The following is a 16,951-nucleotide window of genomic DNA, read 5'->3' on the forward strand; positions in this document are numbered from 1 at the left end:
CCTTCCCCACAGTGAGTGGCTGCCTGACTTGCAGGTGAGCCACAACACGCCAGCGACACCCTGACCACGCACCAGGAGGTGGAAGCTAAACTAGCAGCATATATATTATCTCACCTGCAAAACTTGAGCAGGCCCCTGTGCTTCCTTGTGAGGAGCTACACCATCAGGTGCCTGGGAAGGCTTTGGGGAGAGCAGAGGAGAAAGGGTGTGGGCATGTCAGGAAGCTGTCCGGGTTTGGGAGTTCAGTTTCTATTACTCCTGCTTTGACATGCTGGAGTGGGGCTGCATTGCCAGGTAGGTTTACTGAAAGGGGTGAAAATAGCTCCTTTTCTCTCAAGTCTTTCCAGAGTGCTGATGGCTTCATCTGGGAGCTTCTTGTGGGTCATCCCCTTCTCACTATTTTCTCTGTTCACAGTCCACTGTCTCCTAGCTCAAAACGACAGAAGCATGGAAAAAAAAAAAAAGGATGTAAAAATTGGGTTGCATCAGTCAGGAGACCAGCTGCATCCCAGCCACGTGCCAAGAGGCATCTCTGGTTTGGTGAGGTGAATGCATGGCTGCATTTTACCATTGTGTGGCTTAGCAGGCTGAGCCACTGGCAGTTATGCCTTTAACAGATATATGTGCAGTCAGACGAAGCAGAAGTTTGTGTCCTCAACGGCTGCTGCAGGTGGGCTGGGAGCATTAAGTTCCCCTGGCCACTTTGTCAGAGTCTGTCTGCTTGGGCCCAGATGCTGCAGGTTTGGGCTTTGCTCCTTCACCCCAGCAGTTTCTCCTCCAGCATTGCTGGGGTATGACTCGGGTTTTCCTTTCCAGGCTCCTACTTTAGTATTCTCTCATCACCCAGCGCTGAGGTTTCCTTAATATTTCACCTTACTTTATTCCTGCCCAGCATTTCCTCTTGTTACCCCTGCTTTGTTCTGGGAGGCTGTTTTTTTCCCCTGGCACTTGTCCTGCTCAGTCCCAAGCAGTGAAGTCTCTTCCATATTACTTTCTCTTTTCTGGCATCTCACAAGCTCTTCTGCATTCACTCTTCCGTCCTTTCCATGATTTCTTATGTTCTCCCTTTTATTACTGTTCATGTCTTCTCCTGTTCCCTGGGCAATAGTTCTGTTCCAGCAGTGCAGCTTTACCCTTGAATGCAAGGAAACTTCTCCGCAATTTTCTAAAACGAAGAGGTGAAACGCAGTTTGAAGCCAGCTGTGTCTGTAACAGTCTATCTTTGCTGCTGGGAGAGTTTGTTTCACATCTCTTGCACTAAGAAATAGTTCAGTGTGTTATACTTACTGGTCATCATTTCCATTTGGGAGGCTGGGTGATAAGGAAGATGGCTTGAGCAGAGCGTGATGGGAACCATCTGAAGGGGAAGAGGATCTGGAGCTGCTTGTGGGGGTGTATGAAGTAGGATCCAGCTGCGCAGGGTGGGCTTGTGGTGCGTGGGGCAGTATGGCTGCACACTCCTGGCAGCTGGAAAGTAACGCAGCCATTGGGAGTTGGGGAGGAGGAAGCTGAGGAGAAAGCAGGAGGTCAGCCAGGACTTTCCTCAGAGAGGGGAGAAAATGCAGGAGAAGTAAGCTGCTGTAAGAGGGGGCACGAGGCTGCTAGAGCTCTTTAATGCTCAAAGCATGACATGAAAGGTTATGATAGTTGCAGAGTAGTTTAGGATATTCAGTTGTAGGCAGCAGCATGCTGTAAAAAAGCATTATTTTGTCTCAGAAAGGGCCCAGCTGGCGAGCATGGAAGACAGCACCTTGTGAGCTCACATTGCTGCCTGCGGGCGACGGAAGCTGTTGCTTGGCCAGGGAGCCCAGGCAGCAGGAGAGCAGAGTGAGAGTGGTTTTGCCCTTGAAGGCAAGGAAGCTTCTTGTTTGTCTTTCTAAAATGCAGAGCATGCATTTTTTAAAAAGCATATTTCCTCTTGGATTCAGCTCAGAGTTTTTCTTTTCTTATGCCAGAATTCTGAATTCTTGGGGTGGGAAGAAAGAAAAAAGGGGGGTGGGGATTTCTAATGGAAATCCTGACAGTCTGAACTGCTTGTGCTGTCTGCGGTATAGTGCTTCCTGTAACCTATATGGCCAAATGCCAGAATGACATCTAATACACACTTGGCTGCTGAAAGTTCAAGTGAAGGGGACTGCTGTGTTGGAATATGCCTGGGAAGGAAAATTGAGTTCAAGTGCTAAATTGCTATTGAGCCTGAGGGAGACTATTAGTAACTTCAAAGAAATAAAGTGAAGATTTCAGTGTTTTGTTAGGTTTGGTGGTCGGCTCATCTCCTGCACTACCATGGTGGGCATGTGGGAACCAGTAGACACCCAGCAGATTGTAAATAGAATAGAAAAATAAACAAAAAACTCAGGTTTTCAGTGATCAAAATCGGCAGCTGATTTTCTCGGCAAGCATAAATCTCTTCCATCAAATGGTGGTGCATGACCTGTGAACCCACCCGAAATTCTCCTCTTCCTGCATCCCCCTTCACCTTTTCCTTCTCACTGAGTCTTAGTTCCTCTGCAGTTCCTCCCCTCGGCACCTCTGAGGTCTTTTTTGTGCTGTGGGATCAGTATTAAGGAAATGTAATGTCATGAAAAAGATGGCCTGCAGCCCTTTTACCTCTTTGCTTAAGCCACGGCATGTTGTTGTTTCAGTCTCCCTTATAGAGCTGTGGTTGGGAGGTGGTGGTTTTTGTGCCCTTTCTGCTGAGTTGGTATAAGCGTTTGATGGTTTGGAAGGCATGGCGCTCACTGGTCAAACGGCAGTTGAAAAGGTTATGGTGAGTGGTGTGAAATGTACTGGGTGTTCTCCTCTGCTTCTTTCATGGACGAAATAATTGACATGGCCTGATGTTTCCTTCCCTGTCTCAGGAACCTCCTGAATTTACCATCCACAGTTCAGTTTCTCATTTAGCAGCTTCAAGCCTTTTATTGGGCTGTCCTAGATTAAAAACACTCAATGATTCATTGGCTTATAAGGTAAAATATGAGAGGTGACCAGCCCTCGTGTCTGTGCCTGAACAGTGGCCCTACAAGTGGAGAGGTCTTTGGTTACCTCTGCATTGCTGAAAACTTGTAAACATTTGGCATTTCCCCTATAAAGTGCTGTATCTTGACTTAATTGGAGAGTTAGCATCCACTGCACAGGAGTCCCCATAGTGTGGTGACATGACTCCACATGGCTAATGGCCAGCAATGAGGCAGTGGTGCCATTTCAGGGCTTGGGACTGATCTTACTTTGAGTCTCCACATTTCCTTCCCTTCCAGCTAATGGGGACTCTCACCACCTGTATAAAAATTAGTAAAAGCTAATGGCAAATTTGCCTTCCACTCTCCTAAAACCAGGAGTCTGCAGGCTTATACTTTGTTACAGGTAATTCCAAGCAGTTAGATCATACCTATATCAAAAAACCCAAACCCTGAATCCCCCAAAAGATGTCATTCTGCCAAAGCAACCCACATCAAGCTGATAAACTGACTTATTTTTCGCCTTTTCTTTGGGTAGCAAAATACACTTGACAGTTGAGTCTCGCACCAGTAGCCCCCTGCGCTGTATTCCTGTCCCTGTCTCCAGGCCCCAACATCAGTAATGCCATCAGAAGTTTACATGTGTTTGCATAGGTTTGGTTATCAGTGAGCATCGTTGATTTGCTTAATAAATGGAAAAGACACATAAGCAAATGGTATAGTTAATTTACTGTTGAAAAGAGATGGGATCTTACCCTCTTCCTCAGCTTGGGGAAGGCAGTGGTTAGGGAGCTGCTTTTTCTTCTGGTAATTGCTTACCCTTATATGACCCTGAGACAATTTCAAAGGAAAAAAAAGTATCTGGCAGGTTTTGAGCCATCACTTGGTTATAGTTTTAAACAATTAATTCTCCTGCCTCAGCTTAGGGTATCCCAGGTACACTGAAATCTGTATACAGCTGCAGTCCTCTGCAGTGACTGCCGGTATGGGGGTATGGACCTTGCCTCAGTGCATTGCCCACCAGCAATCCTCCCCACCCTCAACAGCCATGCTTCCAACTTAGCCCAAATCCCCTCTGCTTCTGCGAACCAGCATTGTGTGGTGTCCAGGTGGCTTTTTAAAACATTGATCTTCTAATTGTTACGAGTTTTTCTTTTGTTTGTTGTGCAGCGTTTCCAAGTGGGCCAGAGGCCATCTCCGAGGCACTATGGCTTGCAAAGTCTCCCCTTTCTTTTTGGGCAAAGACCTTGCCTCTCGTTAGCTGCTTGCATTTGGTGGGTCTGGCAGTCATCCAGGGGGATGGAGAGCCACTGCAGAAGGCAGGTCTGGAGCCCTATGCTGTGCAGGTACCTTAACCAGCGCTCCCTTCAGCATCTTGGCACTAGCCTCACCCTTTTCCTACAGCCAGTGGGGCTTGCTGAGACCACCACATCAGCTGACCTGAGCCTGGCTTGTTAGCTCTCATTTGATTCAAATGAGATTACTGAATTATTTCACAGGGCTGAAGGGGTCTGTTATACAGCTGCTAAGTGGGAGGCCATCATTTCAGTTGTATATCGGTGGATGAAGTGGTCAAAAGCACGCAAATGGCAACCTGGTAGTAGTATTCCTGCTGGGTAGGGGTTTGTCAGGGAAAGTTTGCATATGTGAAAGCCTTTTCGGGTTAAGCTAGCATAGTACATTTGTGCAAATATTTTACACATGAAATTGTTTGGGTATTCAGGTAGCATAATGACACATTTGGAAATATGAGCAATAAAGGCAGGGTTATTTTGCCTGGCTGGTGCAATGCCCTTGGGCTGAGTGTTAATCTCCTGTGGTTGCGCAGAAGATGAGAACGATCGGGATCGCTGCCACTGAGGAAGTGACCCACCTGCACTGCCTGCGTGGTGTTGTGCAAGGCTAATCCCTCCCTGCCTTTACCCTTTTTTTCTTCCTCTCTTAAAATGTTGTTGCTCAGTTGTGCTGCTCCTTGGGAGCCTGTTGCAGTGCCACCTCATTGATCACAGCTGCTTAATTTCCTGTTTGTTCAGCAGCATTTAAAAGCTTTTTTGCTATTTTGCTAGGAAATGAGAAGATAGTTTCAGGCTTTGCAATGGAAATTGGCTTTGTTAGTATATGCTGTTTAATATGGCACAACAGCAGCTGCACAGGAGACTCGTCAAAAGTAAGTAGCGTGCCTTCACTTAGCTAAACAAGCATCTGCCTAACCCCTGTCTTGAGGGTTGCTTCCAAGGATGGAATGAAAAAGCTTTTACTCAGATCTGACCCCAGTACATAATGTGACGTACAAATGCCCATAACAATAGATCGGGCTGTTGGTTTTCCACAGTTAGGCTGGCAATGCTACTGCAGTGTATAGAAAACAGGAGGAGCAGCTCCTTGCTGCAGTTCCAGGCCCTTAAAAGGGGAAAAGTTCTTGGTGCACAAAACCAAAAAGACTTCTCATATAGAAAAAGCATTACTGAACTGTCTTCAGAAACATTGCTGCACAGCAGTACAGTCTGCTATATTTACGTTGATATTTCACAGTATGCTGTAGTGTTTTGCTTTGGTATTTAAGGAGAAAGGAGTTGCTTTTACATCATTTGAATACAGAAGGGGTAATGTTTAATAGGTTGTTGGTGTTGTAATAAGGAAATACATTTTAGTCTAATAATCCCAATAAAATCTAAATCTCTTCTAAATTTGGTATTTCTTAAAGCTTCCTTTTGAAAGCAGGTAAATAGGAATTGATAATAAAGTGTTACATGGGCAAATTGCCTTCAGTGAAAGATGGGAAAATGTTTTCTGCTGACAGACTTATACCAAAGAGTTTTAGATGAGGTCTCTGGATAAAAAAGTAATTTAAATAGTTTTCTGTTGTTATTCCTAGGCATGTGGCAGCATTTTGTAGCATTCTTTCAGACAGCTCTTTTAAGGAATCCTAAGAGGAAAGGTAACTGAGACCTGGCGACAACTAAGAAAAAGGAAAATGTAATTATGAAAAATTATGTATTTATTTAAAGAAGTGGGGTAGATTTATTAAGAAGTAGGAGCAAAAGTATACGTACAGTGCATCTGTGCGCAGAGAGGGGATTAAATCTAAAGCAGAGCAAGCCTGAGCTCTGTGGGCCTGTAGAGAAGCACAGTGGAAAACAGCTTGTAATGTTTTCAAAATGAATTTGTTCCTCCCAGCAGAGGGAAGAAACAGCAATAATTCCACAGGTAGATTGGCTGTGAATTAAAACTCTCATTTACTGTATGTCAGCACAAAGAAATCAAAGGATCAGTTGCAGAAAACTTTTCTTCAGATAGAGCACTCTGTTTTTCTTCTCTGTTCTTTCTCTTGAAGATTGGCTTCTCTTCAAAGACACTGGGACAAGAGCAAAAACTGATTTATTAAGAAAAAGAAATCTCTATCATTAATATTTACTGTCCTCCTGCCAGATACGTTTCAAGGCAAACTGTTGACAGGAGATAATTGTTGCTTTATCAGATTATGCTGACATAAAATTATACAACAGAAAACTGAGCTTTGTACGTCAATGGCTAACAAAAGCTTAAGTGTTTTATTCTTAATTTACAGCATTAAATGGTTTAGAAAACCACACGATACAGATTAAATACAGAAGTAATATTTGAATGAGTCAAGTGTAAAAATAACTGAATCAAATTCAAGAAACCTGAGAATTATAATAGTTAATCAATCCAGAGAGCAACTGTTGTAGAAGTCTGTAGATTGTATTTGGAGCTGTGAGTATAAATGAATGCCAGGGATAAGGCGCTTGGCTCCCCTTTCCAGCCCCTTGTGAGCTCCAGGCCATGCTCTCTGCCGTGTTTCATGCACTGGCAAGATACTTTGCTGCTGGCTCCCTGCAGCCCACCGAGCGCCCTCCTCCGCCTTCCCCCCCCCCCCCCCCCCCCGGGGACTCTTCAGAAAACAAAACCACGCACCCCATGCTGCTTTGTGCTGTCCACAAGCAACTGAAAACCGATTTCTCTTCCTTCAACATTTTTCTTAAGACTGTCTTGTTGCAGAGGCTGTAAAAGAAAAACTGGGTAACTAGCAGACTATGGATTTCGTTAAGCTATTGCTGATATGGTGTTTGGGGTTATCTTAGTTGTGCCTTGCGCTCCATCTCTGCGTGCTTTGTCTGAAAAGCAGATTGTCAGCTATTGGAGGCAGGAACTGTGAGCAGAGCTGCCAGGCTCTGTGGTAATGCAAATAAATAACCCAAATGAGAGAGCTGCAGGCAGGCGAGCCCCAGGGACTGAGCAGCAGCTACAGAGAGGCAGGATTATAGGCAGTTAAGCTTAAACTTATATCAAAGCAGCAGGCTCTATGCTGTGGACACTGGTATGAGAAATCAGCACTGAAAATGTACCATGTTTTTTCCCCTTGTGGATCGTCTCGCCACAGACTGGTTTTTGCTCAACTGCAGCTGCTTACATGTGTGTTAGATGTAGATCAAGGCTGCAATGTTAGCTGTAGAAACAGCCCTCTGGCTTTGCATTGCATAAAATGGTTGTGCAGTGCTACACAGGTCAAAGGTGGAAGAGCGCAGAGACTGCCAAGCTATTCGTATTGCATTTAATCGTTTCGCCTGTTTAAAAGCAGACCATGACTTTTCAAGTGGCATCACAACCTTTCCTGCCCTTGCTATATGTTACCTTGTTCTTTCCACATGGGTATTTTTCCTTCCTTTCCCTCTGCATCCATGTTCCTAGGAGCAGAGAGGTGGTTCTTTTGTGGGGGTTTTTTTGGGGGGGGGGGGCGGGGGCGGGGTGTCTGGACATAAAGTGCTTTGGATTGCTGGCTTCTATTTTAGCCCATGGCTTGCTCTGTTGGTGGGTGGTAAAGCAGCTTCTATTTTGTTTAAACTGCAGGAGTCATTGAGATGAGCTCTGTAGCCTGTGACTGTCTCTGTTGTAGTTAATGGGAAGCAGGAGGCAAAGCTTGTCTTGATCTTTTTACTTGAGCACCCCTTTTTGGGCAGGTGGTAAGAGTCAGGAAGGCATCTCTGCACCCTGAACAGCTCAGGCATTGCTCCAGGTATTGAAGCTTTGAGCTATGTGATGAGAAGTCTGTGCCTTTCTACTTGCTTTTGGTCAGTGTGAAATCCAAGGAGTGCTGTTTCTATTGTGGGTATGTTGAATTTGATTAATTGAATCATCTATTCATTTTTCCTAACGAGGAGGAACCAGGTATTAATGAAATGAGAAATGATGATAAATATTAGTGATAATGAGAAGAGGTGCATGTCCTGAGAAGCTTTCTGTCTGCACTAAAATGGAGTAGTAGAAGGTAGATTCAGTGGGGAAAACATTTTTTTTTTTCTTTTAGTAGGCTAGGCTAGTATAGGATTCACAAAGTTAGCTATCTGAAGGAAAAAACAGGTGAGAGGCTGACCATATTCAAGTCCCTAGTTAAGACTTTTCACCAAATTTTGATTGGTGAGAAGACAGCTGTAGTTTATCAAATTAAGGGCTGTACTCACTATTTCTCCAGGAATTTTCTGTATTCTTAAAAAAAAGTTTTAATTCAGTAAATTCCTGATGGCTACACTTGACAGCAGTCCTGCAGCCTTTTGCGGGGGCTGAGTTCTGGGTAACGGCTTTTCAGCTTGGGGCATGCATACCATGAACTAGTAGCTTTCAGTTGTTCAGTGCTCTAGTTTTGGTAAAAAGAGATGGATGTAGCTTCTTAGTACTGCTTGTGACTCAGCCGTAAGCCAGGTTAGCTGTTAAGTACAGGCTCTCTAGGTTTGTGAGTGATGAAGTGGTAAACTTTAAAAAAGTCCTTGTTGGCAGCTGCTACATTGGCACTTTGGATCCAGCTTCTTAGTTCGGTGATGGTGGGTTTTAACTACCAAAGGGCTTGTGCTCATTAGAGAAAACGGCAACTGGCCCATAGCACTGTACAGTCAGAAAAATACATAGTGTGGTCATGCCGGTTACGCAGAACAGGAAACTAGCGATGAACAGAGGAGAAGGAACTGCCGGTGTTTAGTCTGAAACGGCTGCAGGGCTCAGCAGGATGAAAGCACAGCTTATCCAGGTCTGTCCAAGATAAAGCAATACTTTATACTTAATGTAGTTTGGCCAATCAGCCAGGAAACACTGCATAAAATTTGTCATTGGCTCTTAAATGTAAGCAGTGATGAAATCCCTTCACAGAGATTAGTATCACTCACTAATAGATTTTGCTGCCCCAGACAATAATGGCATTTAGTTCATTCATGTCCATGGTGTTTTGTCATCATTAGAAAAATGATGGAGCAAGGACTTTCTTTTGTGAAATGCGTGGCATTCATAGACATTAATTTTAGACAGCTGGATGATGGTTTTTGCATTTTGTGTGTATTAACTGCTTACTAGCTAGGACCAAGCTTTTCTTTCTCAGTGAGAGAGACTCTGCATCTGACTGAATTTTTTTTAAACAAACCATTAAGGAAATGTAAAGTCCTGCAGCATAGTCTAGTCTAACTGAATTGAAGAAGATGCAAAGTCTTTAAAGCTGTTCTTGGTAATCTCTTAGTATAGGGGAGAAAAGAGGACTGTTTTCTATTTTATTACTTGGTAGAAGTTTTGAGATTAGATGAAATCTAATGGATGAACCAACACCATACATAAAAAGCACAACTTTCAGCCCACTTCTGGAAGGTGACAGCACCTTTACCAGCTATTTTCATCAAGGTGCCAGGTTGAATAAAGGACTTTATGGTGCAGGACAAATAAATCGGTAATATTTATGGGATCTGGAAGGCTGTATTCATTTTCTGTATTAACTGGTTGTGTTTAAGCAAAAACTATTTTTTATAATTCTTCCTGTTCTTCTAAGTAAAATTTTGAAGAAAACACAAAGCAAAATTTTGATACCTATGATCTGTCCGGATGTTTAGAGCCTTCCTACATACCTTGTAGGAGGGAGATCTATTTTTAACTCACTGTGATTTTCTTTTAGCAGGGCCCATAAGAGAGCACTGTAGCCACTAGCGTATTAGGCGTTTTGATTAAATGTCATCTTTGTACAAAGACATATGTGTGGAGGGACTCTAATGTGACTTTTCATTTCCTTAATGAATACCTTCACTGCTTAGATAAAGACTGGTCCTCACAGGAGAGAAAACTATGACTTTGAGAGACTATTGGCTAGGCAAAACATCTAGTGTGAGCTTTTAACTTCCAGCCGGAGGCACAGCAGGGTGTTCGGGCAGTTTAGCAAGATGGGGAGTTGAGGCTTTTGCTCCAACATCACTAGACATGTGCTTCCTTCTGCAGGAGTCAGTCGCTTGTTTAGAGGATCCCAGTGTGACCTATGTGCTGGCTGTACACAGATCCATTTGTTTGGGGCCGACTCCAGAATTCCTTCATTACAAAAGCAGCTTACTGAACTGGCAGTATTATTTTTCTACTATGTCCTAAGGCAGCCAAATAAGCAGATGCAGTGTAAGATTTTTATTTTTTTTTCCAGGCAAGAAAATCAATGTAAGAAAAATCCAGGGGGAGAAATGTAAAAATGTTTATGATGAATGACTAAATAAAATTGAATGAGGGCTAGCTAAACACAAACTCAAAAGTGGATGCATACATTCCTAAATATTTGAAAAGTGCTAGTATAAGCAGAAGGTAGAGTTGCTCAAAAGTTTTGCAAGCTCTGTATACCTAGCAATAATGTGTGAAAACAAAGGATGTAGAAGAAATACAGAGATTAAAATTAGGAACTAGGCCATTATCATATGAACTAAGCCTTTCAGAAGAAAAAAACAAAGGATAGCTCCAAGTTTAGATAAAACACTGCATGGTGTATATACTAGGGAACAATCAATAAAGGAAGGTTGGATGGATGAGGAAGGGTTCTCCTAATCCTAGTACTTAGGAGTGAGTAGTGACCATGATAGCCATTACTACACATGTTGTTAAACTGATCATGTGTTAAACTTCTGTCTCTCTGTTTTTCTTTCTAGGCCTCTTCCTTATCTTAGGCTTGATACTTTACCCTGCAGGTTGGGGATGCCAGAAGGCAATAAGCTATTGTGGACCTTATGCTTCTGCTTACAAACTCGGAGACTGCTCCTTGGGCTGGGCTTTCTACACAGCTATTGGTGGCACTATTCTGACGTTCATCTGTGCGGTCTTCTCGGCGCAAGCTGAAATAGCCACATCCAGTGACAAGGTGCAAGAAGAAATAGAAGAAGGAAAAAACCTTATCTGCCTCCTTTAACTCCAGTGGGGAAAAATACCAGCACCTGGATCTTGATCTGCTTTCCATTGACTGGACAAGCAGATCTGCTTACTTGTTTCTACCATGTGTGTGATTGAGCCCCATGCATTCCAGACCCGAACTACTGAAATGGTCTTTCTTCCTTGCTGGGCAATGAGGATCTGAGAAAGGATCCCAAGAAAGCAGAATGTAAATATTTGGGGATTTTTTTTTAGTTTCACTCTATGATCAGGACACAGTGGAATATATTAATTTGGCTGGGGAGGTGAGGAATTGTGTATATAGAGCAGGAATGTTGTTTTAACTGACAAATTCTGATAGATCGAATTGCCTTACCCACCTTAGTAACTTTGAAGAATTTGGGTTTAAAATAATAAAAGCTAGCACATTTTTTTTTTCTTATACAAAAGAGAGGCCTATTTTAGTTAGGCTTTGCTTCCAAGGGCTCCCCTCACCTGTGAATATTTCACCACCACCTGGTTTGGTACCATACTTTTCATTGAGGTGCTTTTTGATACTGAACCTAAAGTGCAGTGCCTTCTCAGATAGTAAGTGTACGTTGGAGAGAGCAAAGTTGACATGACACAGTTTACACCAATCTTTAAGCATTTAAAAAGTTGAGTTCCTGCCAGGTTTTTTTATCTTGAAACTATAGTGCAAGGTGTGTGCCACTTGTTAATTAGCAGGTAAATGATTTTGTTTCCATTGACTAGGCAGAGAAGCTGTTGTTATGCTGGCTTTCACCTGATTTTGATAAAATTGTTTGAAATAACCATTGTTAGAAATATTTCTACAGCCTCTCCTGAAAATCCCAAGCAGATGACAACTCCCCACAGCACAGCCAGGCATTACCTTGTGAATGCCAACAGCCTGGTCTGGGCTGTAACCTCTCCTGCAAATGCAGATCGCATGTTGAACTTCAACAGTATTATTCTTTTTTTTTGCCAGTGAAACCTCATTCCTAGTCTACAGATCACTCTGTCTCATGACCCAGAGCCACATGAGTCCTTAAGAAAATTTAAATTTTTCAGGAAGTCTTGCCAAATTTTACATGACTAGGAAGATCTTTGCCTTTTTTTTTTTTTAACTGCATGTATTATGGACCCTTTTCCAACTAAAGTCAGCAGAAATAAAACAGACCTTGCCACAAATGACATTCTTTTCTCAAAGGCAGTTGGTTGTATTCCTTGTGCTGTTGCATCACTTACTAGAACTACTTCTGAAAACAAACCTGAAAGTATTTTAAAAAACAAAGGAATGATGATGCAACTGAGCCACAGGAGCATTGGGGAGAATTCATCTGAGAAGTAGTTCTAATGAAATACTAAGTGAATTTTAGACTCCTCTTCTATTTTGTGGTAGTTTAATATCATCACATGACAGTGTTGCTCTCCATTACTTCACTGTGCAATATGGAGCAGAGATTCTTGCTTATGCGTGGTCAGTCCCTTAAAGTGTGCCATTAGTTATTTATAGGTATTAAAAAATTGTTGTTACTGTACAGGCAGACCGCGAATTTCAATACACTGCTCGAGTCACTCGCAATACGAGACCTGTTCAGCAGTCAGGACCACAAGCCCAGGGCCAACCTCGAGCGCAGCGAGCACGAGCAGCCGCAGCATTGGAGCACTCCTCTGGTGCCCGCTGCGCAGCACGGATGCCGCCTCAGCTTGGCCCGTCTGTGGAGCAAACCAGGCTCAGCTCCCGGCCTGCCTGTGTCCCTGCCCGGTGCACCTTCAGGCCCCTGGATATACAGAGGTGATCTCTGAGCCGCTGTGCAACATGCATGGTCAACTGCCCATATTAAAAAGGCATTGTTTTATTCTGGCCTCCTCTTCTTACATTCACCTGCTCCTGCAACCCACGTCCACCGTAGTCTAGTTTAAAACTAGGCTTTTCTTGACTTTTTTTTAAACTTTTCTTTTAAATGCTTAATTTAAAAACACAAAAGTTACAGTCTGGAACCATTTCTGCCAACTGCCAGCACAAAGCCAGATTTTAACAAATCAAAAGTACTAGCACAAAGTGGTGTCTGACAAAAATCACAGCCAGCACATCCTGTGCACACTTGTGTTCCTCTCCTTGTTTTTGCCCCGCACACACAAACACGCTGTCTGAAGGGCACGCACTTGGCTTGTACCTCAGGTCCAGCACAGCTGAAGGCGCCTCAGACCGTCCTTCTGACGTTCCTCCTGAGCCCTCTGCTGGACTGTGCAGCAGAGAGGCTGGGCCAACAGCTCTGCTCTGCTCTTGTGGGCGCTGCAACTGGAAAAGGGGGGCTAGGAGGAGTAAGGGTAGCATATAAATGAGCTAAAAATTAATTACGAAGTAGATTTACACTTTTATCTTTTCTTAGGTGGGTAGCAATCTGATGTCCATGTCACCACTGCCAACAAATCTTGACACTATATTAGGGTGACAAATGCTGCTTTGGCTTGAGCACTTGAATAGTCAGAATAAGGTCAGTTCTTCCAAAAGGTATAGAGGGCATATACTGCTTTGGCTTAGAAGTAAATGATGACCAATCTTTATTTACATTACTAGCTGACCTCTGCAGTGAGATACAGAACGCTTAAAAATTTTAATAGTGCATTGTGGATTTTTTTTAAGTACAAGGAGGTATTTTCAGTGGCATGTTTTGCTTTTGTTTGCATTTGTAACCAAGAAGAACCAGCTTTTGTGCTTGTTGCTGGTCTACTATCAACTTGCTCTGCAACAACATTATCAACTAACTTGCAAGAATATCCATGTTCATCACATAGCACAGATAGAAGACAGGCTGGGAAGAAATACAGAAAAAAAAATTCATCAGAATTTATTTTCTCAGGGTTCTGTTTTTCTAGCAAGTGATAAGATGGTATATATTGCAAAAAATTTTTTTTTGTGGATGAGGGTTTCAGATGTAGGGTGCACTCATTAAATTTGACAGCTGTTTAAAGCTGTTCCTGAAGTTCACCTCTGCAGTAGTTTTCAATAATATTTTTGGGGAAAAAAAAAAATCAGCTTAAAGCTAATTTAAGTAATTTCACAAGGGGGCTGCGGAGTGTAACGGCTTCTTAATGTACATGCACTGCATAGGATCTAGAAGAATTTGCTGTGGATTCTTTAAAACCTGTGTACCAATTAGTTCAGTTTAACTTTGGTTTTGTGGTATTGAAGAATTCTTCAAACATCTGTGGTTTGATTGACTTTGTAAACTTATATTCTGTAAAGTGCCATAGACCTTTTTTTTAAAAAAAATTGTAGCATATTTAAAAAATTATATATATATATATATATATACACAAACTTGTGTGAGATGTGCAATACCAGGAATGGGTTTTGTTGTTTGGGGGTTTTTTCTTAGTTTTTGTTTTTAAACAAGATATTTGAAAAGGGACATCCCAGGGAAGATGTGGCTGGAGTTTTGGTGGTATGGACAAACTAAAGCATAGAGTAATGCAATAGAATGACTGATTTTGAAGATTAATACAACAGCAGCTTAAACATTTAACAAAAATATCTTCTAGATTGATTTGCAATACTCAGATCTATATAATACAGACAATTCAATGTGAAGCTATGTCTGTCTCTTAGATTGTATGTTGTCAAAGCTGAAAAGGCTCAGCAAGGTTTCTTAATGTGCTTTATTTATCAGGCAGCACTGCAAAAACCATTGCTACTGAGCTATTCCTGGGTTGTCTATATCACCTTTGTACCTATTTTACTCAATAAAGTTCCCTAAATTCTGAGATTTTTTTTCAGCCAAATCATTTCCCTTTTGCATTGTTATGCCACATCAGAGTATCTCACGTCCCAGGGGAAAGTGGAGAGGAGCTCAAGGCTTCCTTGAAAGGAGTGGGCACTGGTGCCTGCTTCAAGGGAAGGACAGAGCCCAGCAAAAGCAGAGCATGGCAGCAACGTATACACCACAGCTGCTTCGTATAGGAAGAGCAGTTGTGGCAATCCAGCTAGCGTAGATTTTGAGCCATGGTTTATTTGTGGTACTGTTTTTCTGTTCTTGTGTCACCACTATGTACATTTGTTAGCATGAACGATGTACCTAATGTGTTATTTTTAATCTGAATTTCAATTAAAATGTGAGTTTTCTAACTTTAACAGGAGTCTGACTACCTTAATTCAAACGTATTGGACATGTTGAGCCACAGCAAGGTAGCTTTAATTGTAGCTGTAATAGCATTTAAGACCCCAGCCCACTGATGTTGTTAGTGTTTCAGATTTCCATCTGAATTCAAGAATTATTACCACTTACTGATCAAAAAGTATGTGATCTGAAATTGTAGCTATATGTTATACAATACAGTTGCATTAAAGAGACTTTCTAATTGAATATATGTCTGACAAATGTTTTTCATTTTGCAACTAAAGCACTGCAGTTCCTTTCTCATGAAAAGGGGTAGTGAAGTGAACACTTTTTAAATGATGTTTGGCACAATGTGTTTCATCTTTCAGCTGTGACTTGACAAACACTAGAGACAGGTTACATATTGTTCCCTAAGCAAATTTATGGCAGAACTAGGAGTACGGCTTTTAGCAGTTTAAAAAAAAAGTCAGGATGTTGCTTTTGTCTCATAGTTGCTATGGTCCACTTCTATTAAATTTACATACAATTAATTACACTTAATTGGATTACACTTCTAACAGCTTCTAAAGTTCTAAGAAGGAGCTTTTGGTTAAAACTTGGAACATTTAGAAATCTACAGTCCAGAAGTTAGGGGATAGGTGTCACTCAATGCAGCACCACATTAGCCACCTTTATGGATTTCAAAGCAGGTATAGATACAGCAGTTAGTCTACAAATACCAAATACTGCTGAAAGAAATGGCAAAGTATTGATTTGTATAGCTAAAAATATTACCTCCTTTTTTCAGTAAGGTTAATGGAGTTGGCAATAGGGAATGCAGAGTTCAGTTCTCTAATTGTGTGATTACTACAGATTTCTGTATTCTAGTAACTTCTTCCTCAAGCTCCAGTTTAGAATGGTGATGCAATGAGAAAGTGAATGTATATTATTAATATCAGTGGGACAGGAATTTAAAGATGTTGTCTTGCTCCTGTGCTTCACTGAAAGCTTGTTTTCAAATAGATGCCTTTTATTTGATTTGCACTATCTTCATGTAAGTGAAATTCTGAGAGCGTAGAAACTGGCATCCCTAACCAGCTTTAGGTATCACTCACATGCAGCGGCATCAGTAATTTGGTCTAGCTGAGAAAGGTAAAGAAAAAACAATTTCAAATTTAATCACATTATTCTGATACTTTCAATTGCTGTCTTAGCGTGGACAAAAAGTATCACCCCTCTGTGTGTATGTGCCTCCCCAACTTCATGCTTACATCTTCTTCAGAAAAGCTAGCCTCAGCAAACCAGAGGAATTATCTCCCCACAACAGCACTTAAATCATGTAATAATTCTAATCATAAAACATGACTGGATCATGCTGCCCATGTGCTTACCATTTACGAGTACAAAACCTGTTCCTTTAGTCTGCTGCCACTGCCATCCTATATCTGTAAATTACAAAGAAATGGATTAAGTTGATGAAGAATTTCACTACTAAATGATGTGTGCATGCATGCATCATGTCTGCAATCTCCCAGAGTAATCCTGACTGTGGCTCAGCGCACTGTTCTCTGTATTGTACGTTTGCAAACATAACTATATCACCGTGGTCTAGATGAAGTCGTGTTACCCTTCAAAGAAAACCCAGTACTAGCGAGCAGGTGTTACAGTTACCATATGAAAAAAAAAAAAAATCAACAGACTGTGATAGGGCCTGAAAAAATAAAA

The 16,951-nt window shown here is 42.0% G+C and overlaps 1 protein-coding gene across 6 annotated transcripts in view; it reads left to right on the top strand.

Moving 5' to 3' along the window:
• Window positions 1–12,523, top strand: part of LHFPL2 (LHFPL tetraspan subfamily member 2) — a 125,183-nt gene extending 112,660 nt beyond the window's left edge. For all 6 annotated transcript variants that reach the window (XM_054811060.1, XM_054811059.1, XM_054811061.1 and 3 more), the window contains one exon: window positions 10,907–12,523. In XM_054811060.1, the coding sequence (XP_054667035.1) occupies window positions 10,907–11,163 (257 nt within the window). In that variant the 3' untranslated portion in view covers window positions 11,164–12,523. The remainder of the gene's footprint in view (window positions 1–10,906) is intronic.
• Window positions 12,524–16,951: the final 4,428 nt, after the last annotated feature.

The sequence above is a fragment of the Grus americana genome, chromosome Z, assembly GCF_028858705.1.
Source record: "Grus americana isolate bGruAme1 chromosome Z, bGruAme1.mat, whole genome shotgun sequence".
Taxonomy (NCBI): domain Eukaryota; kingdom Metazoa; phylum Chordata; class Aves; order Gruiformes; family Gruidae; genus Grus; species Grus americana.